This window comes from Lolium perenne, chromosome 3, assembly GCF_019359855.2.
Source record: "Lolium perenne isolate Kyuss_39 chromosome 3, Kyuss_2.0, whole genome shotgun sequence".
In the NCBI taxonomy this organism is placed as follows: domain Eukaryota; kingdom Viridiplantae; phylum Streptophyta; class Magnoliopsida; order Poales; family Poaceae; genus Lolium; species Lolium perenne.
In genome coordinates this window covers 338,011,063-338,027,386 of record NC_067246.2, presented here as the reverse complement: position 1 = coordinate 338,027,386, position 16,324 = coordinate 338,011,063, and the positions used below count along the sequence as shown (strand labels likewise).

At 46.9% G+C, this 16,324-nt stretch overlaps 1 protein-coding gene across 1 annotated transcript; it reads left to right on the top strand.

The window, feature by feature from the left end:
• The first annotated feature begins 216 nt into the window (after nt 1-216).
• On the top strand, nt 217-1,729 carry LOC139838293 (uncharacterized). The gene is made up of 3 exons (XM_071827699.1): nt 217-724; nt 936-1,033; nt 1,571-1,729. Exons 1-3 carry the CDS (start codon nt 217-219, stop codon nt 1,727-1,729), a joined length of 765 nt encoding a protein of 254 aa, XP_071683800.1.
• The last annotated feature ends 14,595 nt before the right edge of the window (nt 1,730-16,324 follow it).

The window sequence follows — 16,324 nt, the reverse complement described above, 5'->3', positions numbered from 1 at the left end:
TGCCGCCGGCGATTCGCGAACTCCGCCCATCATTTCGTCCTCGAGCGAAGCCGCATCATGGCGCTCCGAACATTCTCGCGCAACTCGACGCAAGGTATGACTCGTGCAACTTGCTGGCTATGCGCCCATTTTTTTCACCGCATATTTTAGTAAAATTAGTTGTACACGTTTTTGTAGACGAGCTTGTCATACGATTCCTCCGACGAAGAACTAGATATGGAGGAAGAAGAGAACATCTCGGTTCTATTGGCTTTGCGACGCAACATAACACCCAAACGTGGTGGCTCAGTTTATGGTAGACGGAGGTTGTGGAGGGAGCGGATCAAAGGCCACACCAAGTTGATGCGGATGTATTTCAACGAGAATGCAACATTTCCTGATAACTACTTTCACCGGCGCTTTCGGATGAGCAAAGATTTGTTCAAGCATATCTCCGCGGAGGTGACCAAGTATGATAGGCTTTTTGAGCAAAGGAGGAAAGCTGCTGGAGAACTTGGGTATAGCACCTACCAGAAGATCACTGCCGCCTTGCGCATGTTAGCTTACGGAATTCCAGCGGATTTAGTTGATGACCATTTAGCTATGGGAGAAAGTCAAGCTATCATGTGCGTCAAGAGGTTTGCAATTGCAATTGTGCGTGTATTCGGCTCTACATATTTGAAAGCCCCCACTTCTAAAGATACAGCTCGAATTTTGGAGTTCAACAAGGCTCGGGGCTTTCCAGGTATGCTCGGCTCAATTGATTGTATGTATTGGAGCTGAAAAAATTGCCATGCGGCATGGCATGGTCAATTTAAAGGGCACAAAAAGGATTTAACTATAATCCTTGAACGAGACTTGGATTTGGCATGCATTCTTTGGAAAGCATGGGTCGTGCAATGACGTCAACGTTCTCCAACGGTCACCACTTATGACAAGGATTGCATTGCGTGAAGGGCCAGAGGTGGAGTTTGAAGCAAATGGCCACAAATACCACTATCCCTACTATCTTGCTGATGGCATCTACCCAAGGTGGCAAATATTTGTGAAGCCGGTTGTCCAACCCACAGGTAAAAAACAACTCAAATTTCATAATGCACAAGCGGAGGCTAGGAAAGATGTAGAGAGAGCTTTTGGTATTTCACAACCCCAATTTGCTATTGTGAGAGGACCGACTAGATTTTGGGACCAAGGGTGTCTTTGGTACATAATAAACGATTTCGTCATTATGCATAACATGATCATAGAGGATGATCGTGGAAAAGATGTAGATTACACATACTATGACTTGATGGGGGTTCCGTGCAAGTAAATAGAAGAGCAAAGAGTAGATCGTTTCATTGCGTCGTATCATGCGATTCGGAACAATGATGCGTATGACGAGCTGCATCATAATGTCATCGAGGAGTGGTGGAAGTGGAGAGGAGAACAAAAGTAGTGTCTACTTTGTTGTATTTGTGCATGAACAAGTTTGATCCATTTGTTTGGCTTGTAATAATAACTAGACAATTTTTCGTACATTTATTTTCATTTGTTTAATCTTGTTGGTTATATCTGTGTGTTTACGGTTCGCGCGCGCTACAATTTACAGCGCCCGGTGGAGAACGTTTTTGCGCTGCATTTCGCGCGCCGCGATATCGCGCGCCTGCTGGAGCACGCGGAGGCTCTGCGCGCTAAATCAGGCTGCAGCGCCTGTGTTGCGTTGCCCCTGCGTGGTGCTCGTGCGCGTGCTAGCTGGGCCAAAATGTAAGCGGGCCGGTGCGTGCTTGTCCCCGAGGCGTGATCCGGTCCAGTCAGCGGTCGATGAAAATGCCCCTCGGTGACCGCGAGCGTCTCGGATGGATCCCTGCATCTCACTCGAAATTGAAATTTCCTTCTACCTGACAACTTTTTTTTTATTGAGAGAGTCTTAACTTTATTTAGACATTAGAGTCATTACAGAGACTTTCCTGGATACACACCGGGATGACACCACGGTAGACCTGGCTAACAGATTGCTCACAGGACCGAGCAAGAATGTGAGCTGGTACATTATACTGACGCTTAACATGAGAAAAAGACCAAACTAGAAAACTTGCAGCAGTTTTCTTGATGTGAGCGACCACCGTGCCCACACTGGACAGGTCCTTCGCTGTAGAATTAATCGTCTGGATCAGGGACAGACAGTTCGAAGCCATGATCACCTTGGAGAGGCCTTCATCACGAGCATGGCCCAGGGCGAAGCGACACGCCACAGCCTCGGCAAGCTCAGGATCCATCACTCCATCTAGGCGCTTGTTGCAGGCGAGAATGCAATCGCCAGCGTGGTCTCTCATGACCACCCCAATGCCCATCCGATGAGAGCTGGAGAAGATAGCAGCAACATAATTGATCAACAGCAAACCAGCCGGCGGTGGACTCCATCGAAGAACTGAAACAGAAGAGTCACACCTAGAAGCCAGATTAGTCCTATATAGATTCTGCACAATCATCTCAACGTAGGCCTTAATCTTGTCAGCCACCCTGCGGCAGCACATTTCACTTCCTTTATTTCGCGCATCATTCCTTGCCTCCCAAATATGCCAAATGGACACAGCCAAGACCGTTCCCAGAAGGCTCGATTCCCTCTCAAGAATAAAATTATAGTTCTCCGCTGTAACAGCGGGCTGAGTTATGGGTGCACGAATAAAATCATCATTGGAGATAGCATATTCCCCAAGCTTCTTTTCTGCCATGGAGATTATCTTTTTGGTATTTTCTCCTATGATTGTAAAAGAACAAGTAACCAATTTTTTTGGGGTTTTCAAGTAAAGAATAAAAAACATTAAACTAATAACAGTAAATAAAAACTTAAAACCAAAACAAAATGACTAACAATGTTTGTAGTAACCTTACCTCAGGTTGTAAATGGCAGCGGCAATCCGCGTGCCCACATATGCCGCCCACGATTTTTTGCCTAAATGGCGTTTGCGGCCCGCCACGAAATTTATGTGGCGTAAGTGGCCCGCCCACGAACGTCATGATTTCCAGCGGCAGCTTCCTCTTTGTTTTCCCTTTGCCAAAAGTCTCCGTCCCCTCCGCCTCCGGCCTCCGCTCTCCTCGCTGCCTCCGCGCCGCTCTCCTCGCTGCTGCCTCCACGCCGCTCCCCTCGCTGCCTCTCTGCACCGCTCTCCTCGCTGCATCCTCCACGCCGCCACACGCGTTCCTACCCTCCCTTCGCAAGCCGCCACCGTCTAGATCGAGAGGTCGATTCAATGGCCGGCAAGAGCAACGACCGCCTGGATCAATCCAGGCGTGAAGAGCTTGGTGCGCGCAGCCACCATGATATCCTTGGGTGAACCGGCAACAACCAAGATCGCCACCATGCCCAACGCCGTCTTACCACGAGCAAGCTCAGGTATAATACATACATCAACATCTTTGTACTCAAATCTACAGCTTCCAGCTAGGTACCAGTTAGTTCCAGTTAGCCGATAATGGGAGCACTTTGATGTACTGGATAAGATGATGGTATACTTGTGAAAAAGTGTTTGGCAAGGCTGATTTGATTGTACTGAGTGTTCTGTCTAGCTGAATTGAAATATCAGTTTTTATACATATGAGGCTGATTGTCTAGTAAAGATAGGTGTTTTAGGGACTATATATTCCTTGGTCTGATGCACTTAAACAGTACAAGTTATAAGCCCTTGATACTACAGAAGTTGTCTCAATATTAAGGAGTAATACACGTGTTGCATGCTGATCTGTATCTATATGCGTGGCTCTCTTCTCTTCAGATCTGTATGTTTTGGTGGATTGCATGCTGTGTTTTACTGAAACTTGTATTCATTAGTAGCAGGAGTTGATTGAAAAGACTGTAGAAAATTACAGATTCAATGTTTGCAGTTACCCTGTTCCGGTATGCAGAGGTTGTGTCATCTGATCATCTCTCAATAGCATAATAGGCTACCAGACTGTAGGAAATGACTGGGTGAGTGACACAACCGATTTATTTTTATGGAAGGGAAAAAGCTTGAGTAATTTGTTGTTTTGTTGTTTACCTCGGTGTGGGTATTGTAGATCAGTAGCTAGCCTATAGTAAATCCTGATGTATGCACGCTACTGTAACATAATTCTGGTTGTTTAGTATAACCTGGCGTATATACAATCTGAAGAGGAATTATGTTGAGTACTCAGTAAACGCATATGTACATGATGGAAGCTTTGCTTCCATTTTCAGTGCTACAAACAAGTAAAAATTAACAACTTTTTTTATTAGATTATTCACAAAGTCTTGCAAGGAAGATACAAAGATCAACTCGAAGTCACCTTTCTAGCGACAACTCGCTATACCCACAAGAGCGATGAACGGGGTGACCATGAACAGGGTCATTACCCTGACAATACACCTACACACATCATCTAAAACCAAATGCCTTCCCAAGCCGCCCATTGGCGGGTGAGAAGCACAACCAGTCAAGTAGACCTTCAGCGCACGCCATTGCACACGCCGCAGAAATCACTACCGCCGTCTTCCTCGAACCCATCTCCAAGAGGGATCACCGCATTGACCTTGCCAGACCTGCCATCGACGCAACCATGATGCCTGACAGCACCACCGTCCTGAGCGCGTTCATCATCTCGCATCCAACACCGATACTCCGCTGCGCCACGCCACCGAGACACCATCGTCGACGCGGTAGATGAACACCACACCACCGCAGCCCACCACCGTCCAGCAGCTGCTCCAAAAACGATGCCCCAAGAGGTAGAACGACGCATAGAGCGCCGCCATCGTCTGATCCGGGAGACCTAGATCTAGGGATTACCCTTCGGGTAATTAACATTGGTCTACCTCCTCCGGCCCAATAAGGAGCCCATGAAGATCTCTGCAGCCCATGAAGGATCAACACGTCGGCTGCGGCAAGGAAGGAAGCGGATTCTTGATGGACAAGGCAAGAAGACACCGAATAAGGAAAGAATAGTATAGATCTTGTTGTAACCTAGTAGAATCCGGACAGGACTCTCGGGACCTGGCCTCCAATATATAAAGGCCAGGAGAGGGCCTGCCAGAACACGTCGAAATCATCTAGCACACCTTAGCACGCACAAACCCTAGAGACCTTGCCTTCCGGCGAGTTCACCACAATGCAGTTTATCGGCTGCCCCATTGTAACCTCTTTTTCACCGATAATCAAGATCAGACAAGCAGGAGTAAGGGTTTTACCTCATCGAGGGCCCCGAACCTGGGTAAAAATTCGCATTATGTACGTTTGGTATCCGATGTCTAGCGCTAACCTACAGGATTCCGTCAACCCTAAGCCCCTCATGGTGGACATTGCCGAGGAGCTCCCTCGACAATTGGCGCCGTCTGTGGGAAAACTGTTGGTACAGGGCGCTTCATCGGCTGTTCCGATCGTGTCGGCTGCACCGTCGCCGGCATCGCCAAACTCGGGGAACTCGATCCGCTTCGGGTCCTTCGAGTTCACTCCTCATGCCGACGTGTCGCGTCCGGCCTTCTCAGGCCTGCGCGACGGGATGGATCTGACGTTCGGGAGCGTCCACTTTCGCATCAACTCTGGCGGCGTTCTTCGGCTCCCGGATCCGATCATCTCGGGTACTGCGATAGCCGCGACTTCATCGACCACTACGTCTAACGCTTCATCACCAACCACGGTCGATCTAACGGCTGCACCAGCATCGATTCCAACAATGTCTGTCGGGTCTAATGACTCTGATTCATCGAATCTGACATCGTACTACTGCCTCGACTGCAACACCAGACACCAGTCCGGTTTAGGCGCTCCTCCTTTCGTGTGCAGTACCGTGTACTCCTCCGTCGAAGAAGGCATCGGCAAGGGCAACATTTATCCAGTCACGGTCCAACCGACGCAACATCAGGTCTGCGTTACCTTTGGATCAAAAGAAAGAGCCGAGACTTTTACGGTCGGCAGCACTGCACACGTCGGGAACGGCCATCAAGATAATGGAAATACTACCAATAGCAATGTTAGCACCTCTGTCTTAGTCTCCCAAACGGAGTGGGATGCAGCGCAAAGATGTGTTCGACTAGTCAGGGAACAATCAGATCTCAACCGACGTCAACTGGCGGCTGATCTGTCGAAATCTATCACCAAATTAGTAGAATCTACTAGCAGCTGGACCGACGGCGAAGATCACATGCAAAAATCACACCCGCTTAGCCACGACGGTGAGAACAGTCAAAGGCACTCGAATAGCCTCGAGAGCAGGCAGGAGCGCCGGAAAAGAAGAAGAGATTCATACTACGAAGCGACTGATCACGTCAGCAGGACTACCATCAGCCACGCGGATCGGCTTAGTGATCGGTACAACAAGCAATATAATGAACGGTGGGCCAACAACCGCGACGAACCCGGAGTTATTCGACAGCATCACTTTCCTCGGATGCCAGACCTGCCGACCATGGAGCAATTGAACGCCCCTTGTTACTTGCACGCTTACATTGATCCAAAAGATAACATCAAGAAAGCATCTCACTTGCTCAAGGACTGCCGACAATTTCTTGAGATTCAGAAGTTGTGCGAAGCATTGAGATCCTCCCCCGATGCACACGCGCACTCGACAAAACAGGGTGCAGACACCCCCAATCAGCCACTCGAGCTACAGTCCCAGCAGAACCATCCCTGCCTCCCAGCCGAAGCTTTTCCTATACCGCGAGGATAGGTGAACATGATCCACAAGGCCGGCATCTCTAAAAGAGAGTCCAAAAAATTCACGCGGGAAGTAAAACTCGCAGAAGTAGCCATGACAAGCGTACCTTAATACATTGATTGGTCAGAACAGAGTATCCTATTCAGTAGGGCCGATCATCCGATTGTTGTTCCCATGCCAGGTCACGCTGCCTTGGTACTCGAAGCGCAGATTGGCGGATTCAACATGAGTAAGGTGTTTATGAATGGCGGGAGCAGCTTAAACCTTTTGTTCGCAAGTACAATGAGAGCAATGGGCATTACAGTCGATATGCTAAAAGAATCTGACACGGGTTTTCATGGCATCATCTCGACCTCGCCCGCATACCCGCTTGGGAAAATCTCCTTGGACGTTGTCTTCGGTACGCCCGATAACTTTAGGAAGGAGCAAATCGAATTCGAGGTAGTAGATTGGGAATCATAGTACCATGCTATTCTCGGAAGACCAGCATACGCTAACTTCATGGCAATCCCTCATTATGCATACCTGAAGCTAAAGATGCCAGGCAACAATGGGACCACGATAACAGTTCACGGGAGTTTTCTCGGTCCGATAATTGCGACAAAGAATTTCAGAAGATTGCCTCAAAGTTCGGGGTCAGAGAGGAGCTTAATGCATTGACGTACTCACCGATCACAAGTAGCCACCTGCCGATAATCGAAACACAAGAGCCGACGAGTTTGACGCCGCCAAAGAAGCAAAGAAGCATCAAGTACATCCCTCCGACCCGAAGAAAACAGTCAACACGTTAGCTGATCTCACTGTCGCATAGGAAAGCGCGCTCATCGAGTTCCTCCGTGAGCGCTGGGAAATATTTTCCTGGGAACCATCCGATATGCCAGGTATTCCCAGGGAACTCGCTGAGCATACCCTCAATGTCGACCCTAAAGCCAAACCTGTCCAGCAAACGCTACGACGCTTTTCAGAACCAAAGCACAAAGCCATCGGCGAAAAAATTAATCGGCTCTGGAAGGCTGGATTTATTCGAGAGCTCAAGAAAGCCAAATGGGTAGCTAACCCAGTGATGGTACCGAAGAAAGATACGACAGCCCTTCGGATGTGCATCGACTTCACCAACATCAACAAGCATTGTCCCAAGGATCACTTCCCGTTGCCGCGTATCGATCAAGTTGTCGACTCCACGGCAGGCTGCGATCGCCTTTCTTTCCTCGATGCTTATTCTGGGTACAACCAAATCAAACTGAAGGACGAAGACCAAGAGTTAACGGCGTTTATTACACCGCATGGTGTCTATTGTTACAACGTCATGACCTTCGGGTTAAAAAATGCAGGAGCAACCTATCAACGGTGTATGCAAGCCTATCTTGGAGAACAGATCGGCAGAAACATCGAAGTCTACATCGACGACATCATCGTCAAGACCAAGAACGCCGATACTCTCATCGACGACCTCCGTGAAACCTTCGACAACCTCGACCACTACAAAATCACGCTAAACTCGAAGAAATGCTTCTTCGGGGTGCCCGGAGGCCAAGTACTCGGGTACTTTATATTTGCTCGGGGAATTGAGGCCAATCCCCTCAAGATTAAGGCCGTCCTCGATATGGAACCGCCCAGAAACTTGCAGCAGGTGCAACAATTGGCAGGACGGGTGGTAGCTCTTAGCAGATTCATGGCCAAGCTACGAGAAAAAGCATTACCCGCCGATTCGTTTCTCCCTCCATGGTGCCGCCGACAGGCCCCAAAAAAATGGCCCCAAAAAAAAGCCGCCGGGCAATGGGACGAAAGGGCCGAATGCGCCCTTCGCGAAGCCGCGGAAGGCGCCGGCTGCGAAGAAGAAGCCGGAAGGCTGGACCGATGATCAGTGGGACCAAGACTGCATGCGCCGCAAACTGTCGACGTCGAAGCGGAGGGGACGGCGGGTGGCGCAGCTGGAGAAGAAGTCGGTGGCGGCGCGTACGCACCCGCACGCGCTGGCCGCGTGCATCGCGGCCACCAACGTGAGCACATGGAGTACGTCGGGGCCAGCGTACATTCCGGGAGTGCTGTCCCCGTCGGCATCCTCCTTCTACAATGATGGCCCCTATGCCACTCCCGAGTGCGTGACACCCAACTTGTCGCCGCGGTACGAGGATATGCTGCCGCTTGGCGGCTTCAACCCCAACTCCGTGTTCTACTCCCCGGTGTACGACCAAGAGCCCCATCGCGAGCCAGGGCCCGGTGCGGATGGAGCCCCGTTCACTGGCCGCAGGGGCCCGCTCGAATTCGAGGGCGCCAGTGGTGGTGAGGAGGAGGAGGAGGAGGAGGGGGAGGACGAGGAGGGGGTGGAGGACAAGGGGGACGAGGAGGACGAGGGTGCCGCGGAGGATGCAGAGGATCTCGTGGAGGTTGTGAAAGGACGAGATGTCGCCTAGAGGGGAGGGGGGGTGAATAGGCGTTTAAAAATTCTTACGGATTTGGCTTGTAAGAATGCGGAATTAAACTAACGTTTAGTTTACAAGCACAAACCCTAGATATGCTAGGCTCAACTAAGTGCAACAACAACAACTAGAGCTAAGCAAGATAGGCACAATATATATGAACAACAAGTGATAGCAAGATATAATAAGTACTTCAAGCTCGATGGCTATCACAAAGAAAGTAAGCTCGGGTATAGAAATAACTGAGGCACGCGGAGACGAAGATGTATTCCCGTGTTCCCTTCCTTTGCAAGAAGGTACGTCACGTTTGGAGAGGTGGGGATCCCACGAAGGATTTCCCAACGCCACGAAGGCTCACCTTCTTCTCCGATCCAATTCCACGAAGGATAATGACCCTTTCCTTATGGCTAGCTTTTCCCCCACTCCGGAGATGGCAAGCTCCACAACCACTTCACAAGCTCCACGAAGGAGAAAGCCCGGGCCCCTTCACAACCTTCCACGAAGATGTCACCGGGACACCAACCAAGCCAACTAGGAGGTCACCCTCCAAGAGTAACAAGCTCACAGTCTCTCACTCGAACTAATCATGGTGGAGAGCTCAACACTATGCAATGATGCAAAGCAAGAACACCAAAGGTGTTCAAGTCCTTCACACTCAAATCCCACCAAAGCAACAAATGCTAGGATGAGATTAGAGAGGAAGAACTATGGACGAAACCAATAAAAGACTCCAAGATCTAGATCCAAAGGGTTCCCCTCACTTAGAGGAGAAATGGATAGGTGGGGATTGTAGATCTAGATCTCCTCTCTTAGATCCCTCAAGAATGAGCAAGAATCATGGGGGGAATCAAGAGATAGGGCAAGTTCTTCAAATGCAACAATGGAGGAGAGAGAGTGGAAGGACTTGTACAACCCAAGGTGGAAGAAGGGCTATTTATAGTCTAGAGGAAGAATATAACCGTTGGGGAGGGACAGCTTAGCGTTTGGTCGAGGAGGCCGGTGCGTCGGGCCAGGGGCCGGACCGTCCGGTCCAGCAACCTGCGCCACCGGGCCACACGCCGGGCCGTCCGGTAGAAACCGGACCGTGCGCCGGGCCGGCACCGGGCGAGGGGAGAAAACCCCCTGGAATGTGCCCGGCAGGCACCGGTGCCAGGGCCGGTCGGCGCCGGGCCAGCCGGCGCCACGGCCAGTGCCGCCGGACCAGAGGCCGGCGAGATGGGAAAACTCCTTTCCCCATTTTCACCTTCTTGTTCCATTGATACACCAAGAGGCAACAAGATTTATGGAATGCAAAGCATGCAAGGGGTTGAGCTCCCTAAGACGATGTGATCAAGTTACCCAACCGAAAGCCCCTCTTGATAGTGCGGCTATCTATCCTATAACCCGGTCTCCCAACAACCACCTTGAGACCGGTAAAAGGAAAACCTAGCAAGGCCATACCTTTGCCTTGCGCATTCCGCTTGATCTTGATGATGATGCTTCATGCTCCACTCAAGCCGGAATGCCACACTTGATCATTGTTGCTTCGTGAAGACTCACAAATGCTCCCCCATACACCATGATGGGAAAGCTCCATTGATGCACATCTTCACATGTCCATTATCACCAAATGGACGGCAAGCTTCAGGCATATGATCCTCTTGAGATGCTCAACTTGAACTTGCTCAACTCAACCTTGATGACGATCACCACTTGATGTCATCCTCTCATGGACTATATGAGATCTCACTTTTGATGCATGCCCATGGAAAGATACCTAACCCACATAGACAACACAAGGGCACATATATGATGGGTTAGTTCATAAAGCATAATTGACAAGGCTTACCATACCACATGACTTCACGTGGCACATTCTTCATGCTTCATGTGTTGACCAAACTTGAATCTATTCTTCACTCTTTGTATTGGTCAACCTTGTATCTTCTCATGCTCTATCATACTATCTTGAGGTGTATAAAGAACTCTTCATTTGTTTGCATGCTCTAAATCTTAGTCAACCATAGCTCAACTCATGAGACTATCATGACACTGACTTAGAGCCATATCTCGAATTCTTCACTTGGAATCAAGCACTCAAGATCTTGATCATTCATTGCTTAACACATAAGCTAGAGCATGGCTAATGTTGAGTTCCACATAAGAACTCCATCTTCATTTCTTCTTCTTGATCATATCACATATATGTCAAATCGATGATCTTGATGCCAATACTCAAGGTATATCTTTTATCTTCATGGCATCCATACTTGAATCCAACTCATGGACTACAAGAATTACCTATGGAATATTCCTTCATATAAACTCAATGTAAACATTAGTCCATAGGGGTTGTCATTAATTACCAAAACCACACATAGGGGCAATGTACCCTTACAGGTTGACGTGGCCGGCGCGAGGAAGAAGAAGGCCTCGGGGACACGAGGCCCCAAGTGGACGGTTCTGGAGGATGAATGTCTCTACGAGTCGTGGGCGACGGTGAGCCATGACTCAGTCATCGGCGCTAACCAAAAGTACGGGAAGTATTGGGCGAGGATCAAGACAGAGTTCGATGAGCGCAAGCTAGTCCACAAGGATTACAGCAAAGTGACAATGAAGAGGAGCCAAAGGGCAATGTCGACGCGCTGGGTGATGGCGTGTATTTCACACGTTCGTTGGGCAACCCCAAGAGGAAGGTATGATGCGCACAGCAGCAAGTTTTCCCTCAGAAAGAAACCAAGGTTTATCGAACCAGGAGGAGCCAAGAAGCACGTTGAAGGTTGATGGCGGCGGGATGTAGTGCGGCGCAACACCAGGGATTCCGGCGCCAACGTGGAACCTGCACAACACAACCAAAGTACTTTGCCCCAACGAAACAGTGAGGTTGTCAATCTCACCGGCTTGCTGTAACAAAGAGTTAACCGTATTGTGTGGAAGATGATTGTTTGCAGAAAAAAAGAGAACAAGATTGCAAGAGATTGTATTTCAGTAAAGAGAATTGGACCGGGGTCCACAGTTCACTAGAGGTGTCTCTCCCATAAGACGAACAGCATGTTGGGTGAACAAATTACAGTTGGGCAATTGACAAATAAAGAGGGCATGACCATGCACATACATATTATGATGAGTATTGTGAGATTTAATTGGGCATTACGACAAAGTACATAGACCGTCATCCAACTGCATCTATGCCTAAAAAGTCCACCTTCAAAGTTATCATCCGAACCCTCCGGTATTAAGTTGCAAACAACAGACAATTGCATTAAGTATGGTGCGTAATGTAACTAGTGACTACATCCTTGAACATAGCACTAATGTTTTATCCCTAGTGGCAACAGCACAACACAACCTTAGAACTTTCATCACTTGTCCCTGTGTCAATGCAGGCATGAACCCACTATCGAGCATAAGTACTCCCTCTTGGAGTTACAAGCATCTACTTGGCCAGAGCATCTACTAGTAACGGAGAGCATGCAAGATCATAAACAACACATAGCATAACTTTGATAATCAACATAACAAGTATTCTCTATTCATCGGATCCCAACAAACGCAACATATAGAATTACAGATAGATGATCTTGATCATGTTAGGCAGCTCACAAGATCCGACAATGATAGCACAATGGGGAGAAGACAACCATCTAGCTACTGCTATGGACCCATAGTCCAGGGGTAGACTACTCACACATCACACCGGAGGCGACCATGGCGGCGTAGAGTCCTCCGGGAGATGATTCCCCTCTCCGCAGGGTGCCGGAGGCGATCTCTGGATCCCCCGAGATGGGATCGGCGGCGGCGGCGTCTCCGGAAGGTTTTCCGTATCGTGGCTCTCGACTGGGGGTTTCGTCACGGAGACTTTTTATAGGCGGAAGGGCAGGTCAAGAGGCGGCACGGGGGCCCCACACCACAGGGCCGCGCGGCCAAGGGGGGGGCCGCGCCGCCCTAGGGTGTGGCCCCCTCGTCGCCCCTCTTCGTCTCTCCTTCGGACTTCTGGAAGCTTCGTGAGAAAATAGGCCCCTGGGCTTTGATTTCGTCCAATTCCGAGAATATTTCCTTACTAGGATTTCTGAAACCAAAAACAGCAGAAACAAGAATCGGCACTTCGGCATCTTGTTAATAGGTTAGTTCAGAAAATGCACGAATATGACATAAAGTGTGCATAAAACATGTAGATAACATCAATAATGTGGCATGGAACATAAGAAATTATCGATACGTCGGAGACGTATCAGCATCCCCAAGCTTAGTTCTGCTCGTCCCGAAGCAGGTAAAACGATAACACGTATAATTTCGAGTGACATGCCATCATAATCTTGATCATACTATTTGTAAAGCATATGTAGTGAATGCAGCGATCAAAACAATGTATATGACATGAGTAAACAAGTGAATCATATAGCAAAGACTTTTCATGAATAGCACTTCAAGACAAGCATCAATAAGTCTTGCATAAGAGTTAACTCATAAAGCAACAATTCAAAGTAAAGATATTGAAACAACACAAAAGAAGATTAAGTTTCAGCGGTTGCTTTCAACTTGTAACATGTATATCTCATGGATATTGTCAACATAGAGTAATATAATAAGTGCAATAAGCAAGTATATAGGAATCAATGCACAGTTCACACAAGTGTTTGCTTCTTGAGGTGGAGAGAAATAGGTGAACTGACTCAACATTGAAAGTAAAAGAATGGTCCTCCATAGAGGAAAAGCATCGATTGCTATATTTGTGCTAGAGCTTTGATTTTGAAAACATGAAACAATTTTGTCAACGGTAGTAATAAAGCATATGCATCATGTAAATTATATCTTATAAGTTGCAAGCCTCATGCATAGCGTACTAATAGTGCCCGCACCTTGTCCTAATTAGCTTGGACTACCGGGTCATCACAATGCATTGTTTTTACCAAGTGTCACAAAGGGGTACCTCTATGCCGCCTGTACAAAGGTCTAAGGAGAAAGCTCGCATTGGATTTCTCGCTATTGATTATTCTTCAACTTAGACATCCATACCGGGACAACATAGACAACAGATAATGGACTCCTCTTTTATGCATAAGCATATACCAACAATTAATAATTTTCTCATTTGAGATTTGAGGATTGTTGTCCAAAACTGAAACTTCCACCATGGATCATGGCTTTAGTTAGCGGCCCAATGTTCTTCTCTAACATATGCATGCTTAACCATATGGTGGTAGATCTCTCTTACTTCAGACAAGACGAACATGCATAGCAACTCACATGAAATTCAACAATGAATAGTTGATGGCGTCCCCAGTGAACATGGTTATCGCACAACAAGCAACTTAATAAGAGATAAAGTGCATAATTACATATTCAATACCACAATAGTTTTTAAGCTATTTGTCCCATGAGCTATATATTGCAAAGGTGAATGATGGAATTTTAAAGGTAGCACTCAAGCAATTTACTTTGGAATGGCGGAAAATACCATGTAGTATAGGTAGGTATGGTGGACACAAATGGCATAGTGGTTGGCTCAAGTATTTTGGATGCATGAGAAGTATTCCCTCTCGATACAAGGTTTAGGCTAGCAAGGCTTATTTGAAACAAACACAAGGATGAACCGGTGCAGCAAAACTCACATAAAAGACATATTGAAAACATTATAAGACTCTACACCGTCTTCCTTGTTGTTCAAACTCAATACTAGAAATTATCTAGACCTTAGAGAAACCAAATATGCAAACCAAATTTTAGCATGCTCTATGTATTTCTTCATTAATGGGTGCAAAGCATATGATGCAAGAGCTTAAACATGAGCACAACAATTGCCAAATATCACATTACCCAAGACATTTATAGCAATTACTACATGTATTATTTTCCAATTCCAACCATATAACAATTTAACGAAGGAGAAACTTCGCCATGAATACTATGAGTAGAAACCAAGGACATACTTATCCATATGCTACAGCGGAGCGTGTCTCTCTCCCATAAAGTGAATGCTAGGATCCATTTTATTCAAACAAAACAAAAAACAAAAACAAACCGACGCTCCAAGCAAAAGCACATAAGATGTGATGGAATAAAAATATAGTTTCAGGGGAGGAACCTGATAATGTTGTCGATGAAGAAGGGGATGCCTTGGGCATCCCCAAGCTTAGACGCTTGAGTCTTCTTGATATATGCAGGGGTGAACCACCGGGTGCATCCCCAAGCTTAGAGCTTTCACTCTCCTTGATCATGTTGCATCATACTCCTCTCTTGATCCTTGAAAACTTCCTCCACACCAAACTCGAAACAACTCATTAGAGGGTTAGTGCACAATATAAATTGACATATTCAGAGGTGACACAATCATTCTTAACACTTCTGGACATTGCATAATGCTACTGGACATTAATGGATCAAAGAAATTCATCCAAAATAGCGAAAGAGGCAATGCGAAATAAAAGGCAGAATCTGTCAAAACAGAACAGTTCGTATTGACGAATTTTAAAATGGCACCAGACTTGCTCAAATGAAAATGCTCAAATTGAATGAAAGTTGCGTACATATCTGAGGATCATGCACGTAAATTTGCTTAATTTTCTGAGCTACCTACAGGGAGGTGGACTCAGATTCGTGACAGCAAAGAAGTCTGGAACTGTGCAGTAATCCAAATCTAGTACTTACTTTTCTATCAACGGCTTAACTTGGCACAACAAAACACAAAACTAAGATAAGGAGAGGTTGCTACAGTAGTAAACAACTTCCAAGACACAAAATAAAAACAAAGTACTGTAGGTAAAAACATGGGTTGTCTCCCATAAGCGCTTTTCTTTAACGCCTTTCAGCTAGGCGCAGAAAGTGTGTATCAAGTATTATCAAGAGATGGTGCATTGTTATCATGAGCTCCCCCATCCATAGTGGTACTAAGGGCTTTGTCAATTTTAGGCCTATAATAATACTTCTTTGGTCTAGGCACTTTAGAGACATACATAAACTTTTGCTCCTTACCCACATAAGCTTTCTCCTTATATTTAAGAGAAGAAAATGTTGAACCCAAGGTTCCCATAGCTTTTTCAAGTTCGTCAATCCTATTGATTTGATCATCATGGACAGCATTAGTTCCTAGGACACTAATTCTTTCATCAATTCCTCCTAAGGATTTATCAAGTTCATCAGTTTTATCAAGTAATATTTCCAATTTAGCTTCAATACTTGGAAAAATTTTCTCTTTGGTTTCCAATTTTTTCATAACATCTTCAAGAGAGATTTCAGTTTTAACTTTATCAACATGGGGTATTCCAAATAAGCTCTCAATAATGCAACTAGCTTCT

Coding starts and splice junctions, on each gene's coding strand:
- LOC139838293 (XM_071827699.1), top strand. CDS start 217: ATGGAGGAAGAAGAGAACATCTCGGTTCTATTGGCTTTGCGACGCAAC. Junction 725..935: donor CAAGGCTCGGGGCTTTCCAG/GTATGCTCGGCT, acceptor CATTGCGTGAAG/GGCCAGAGGTGGAGTTTGAA. Junction 1,034..1,570: donor GGCAAATATTTGTGAAGCCG/GTTGTCCAACCC, acceptor TACAATTTACAG/CGCCCGGTGGAGAACGTTTT.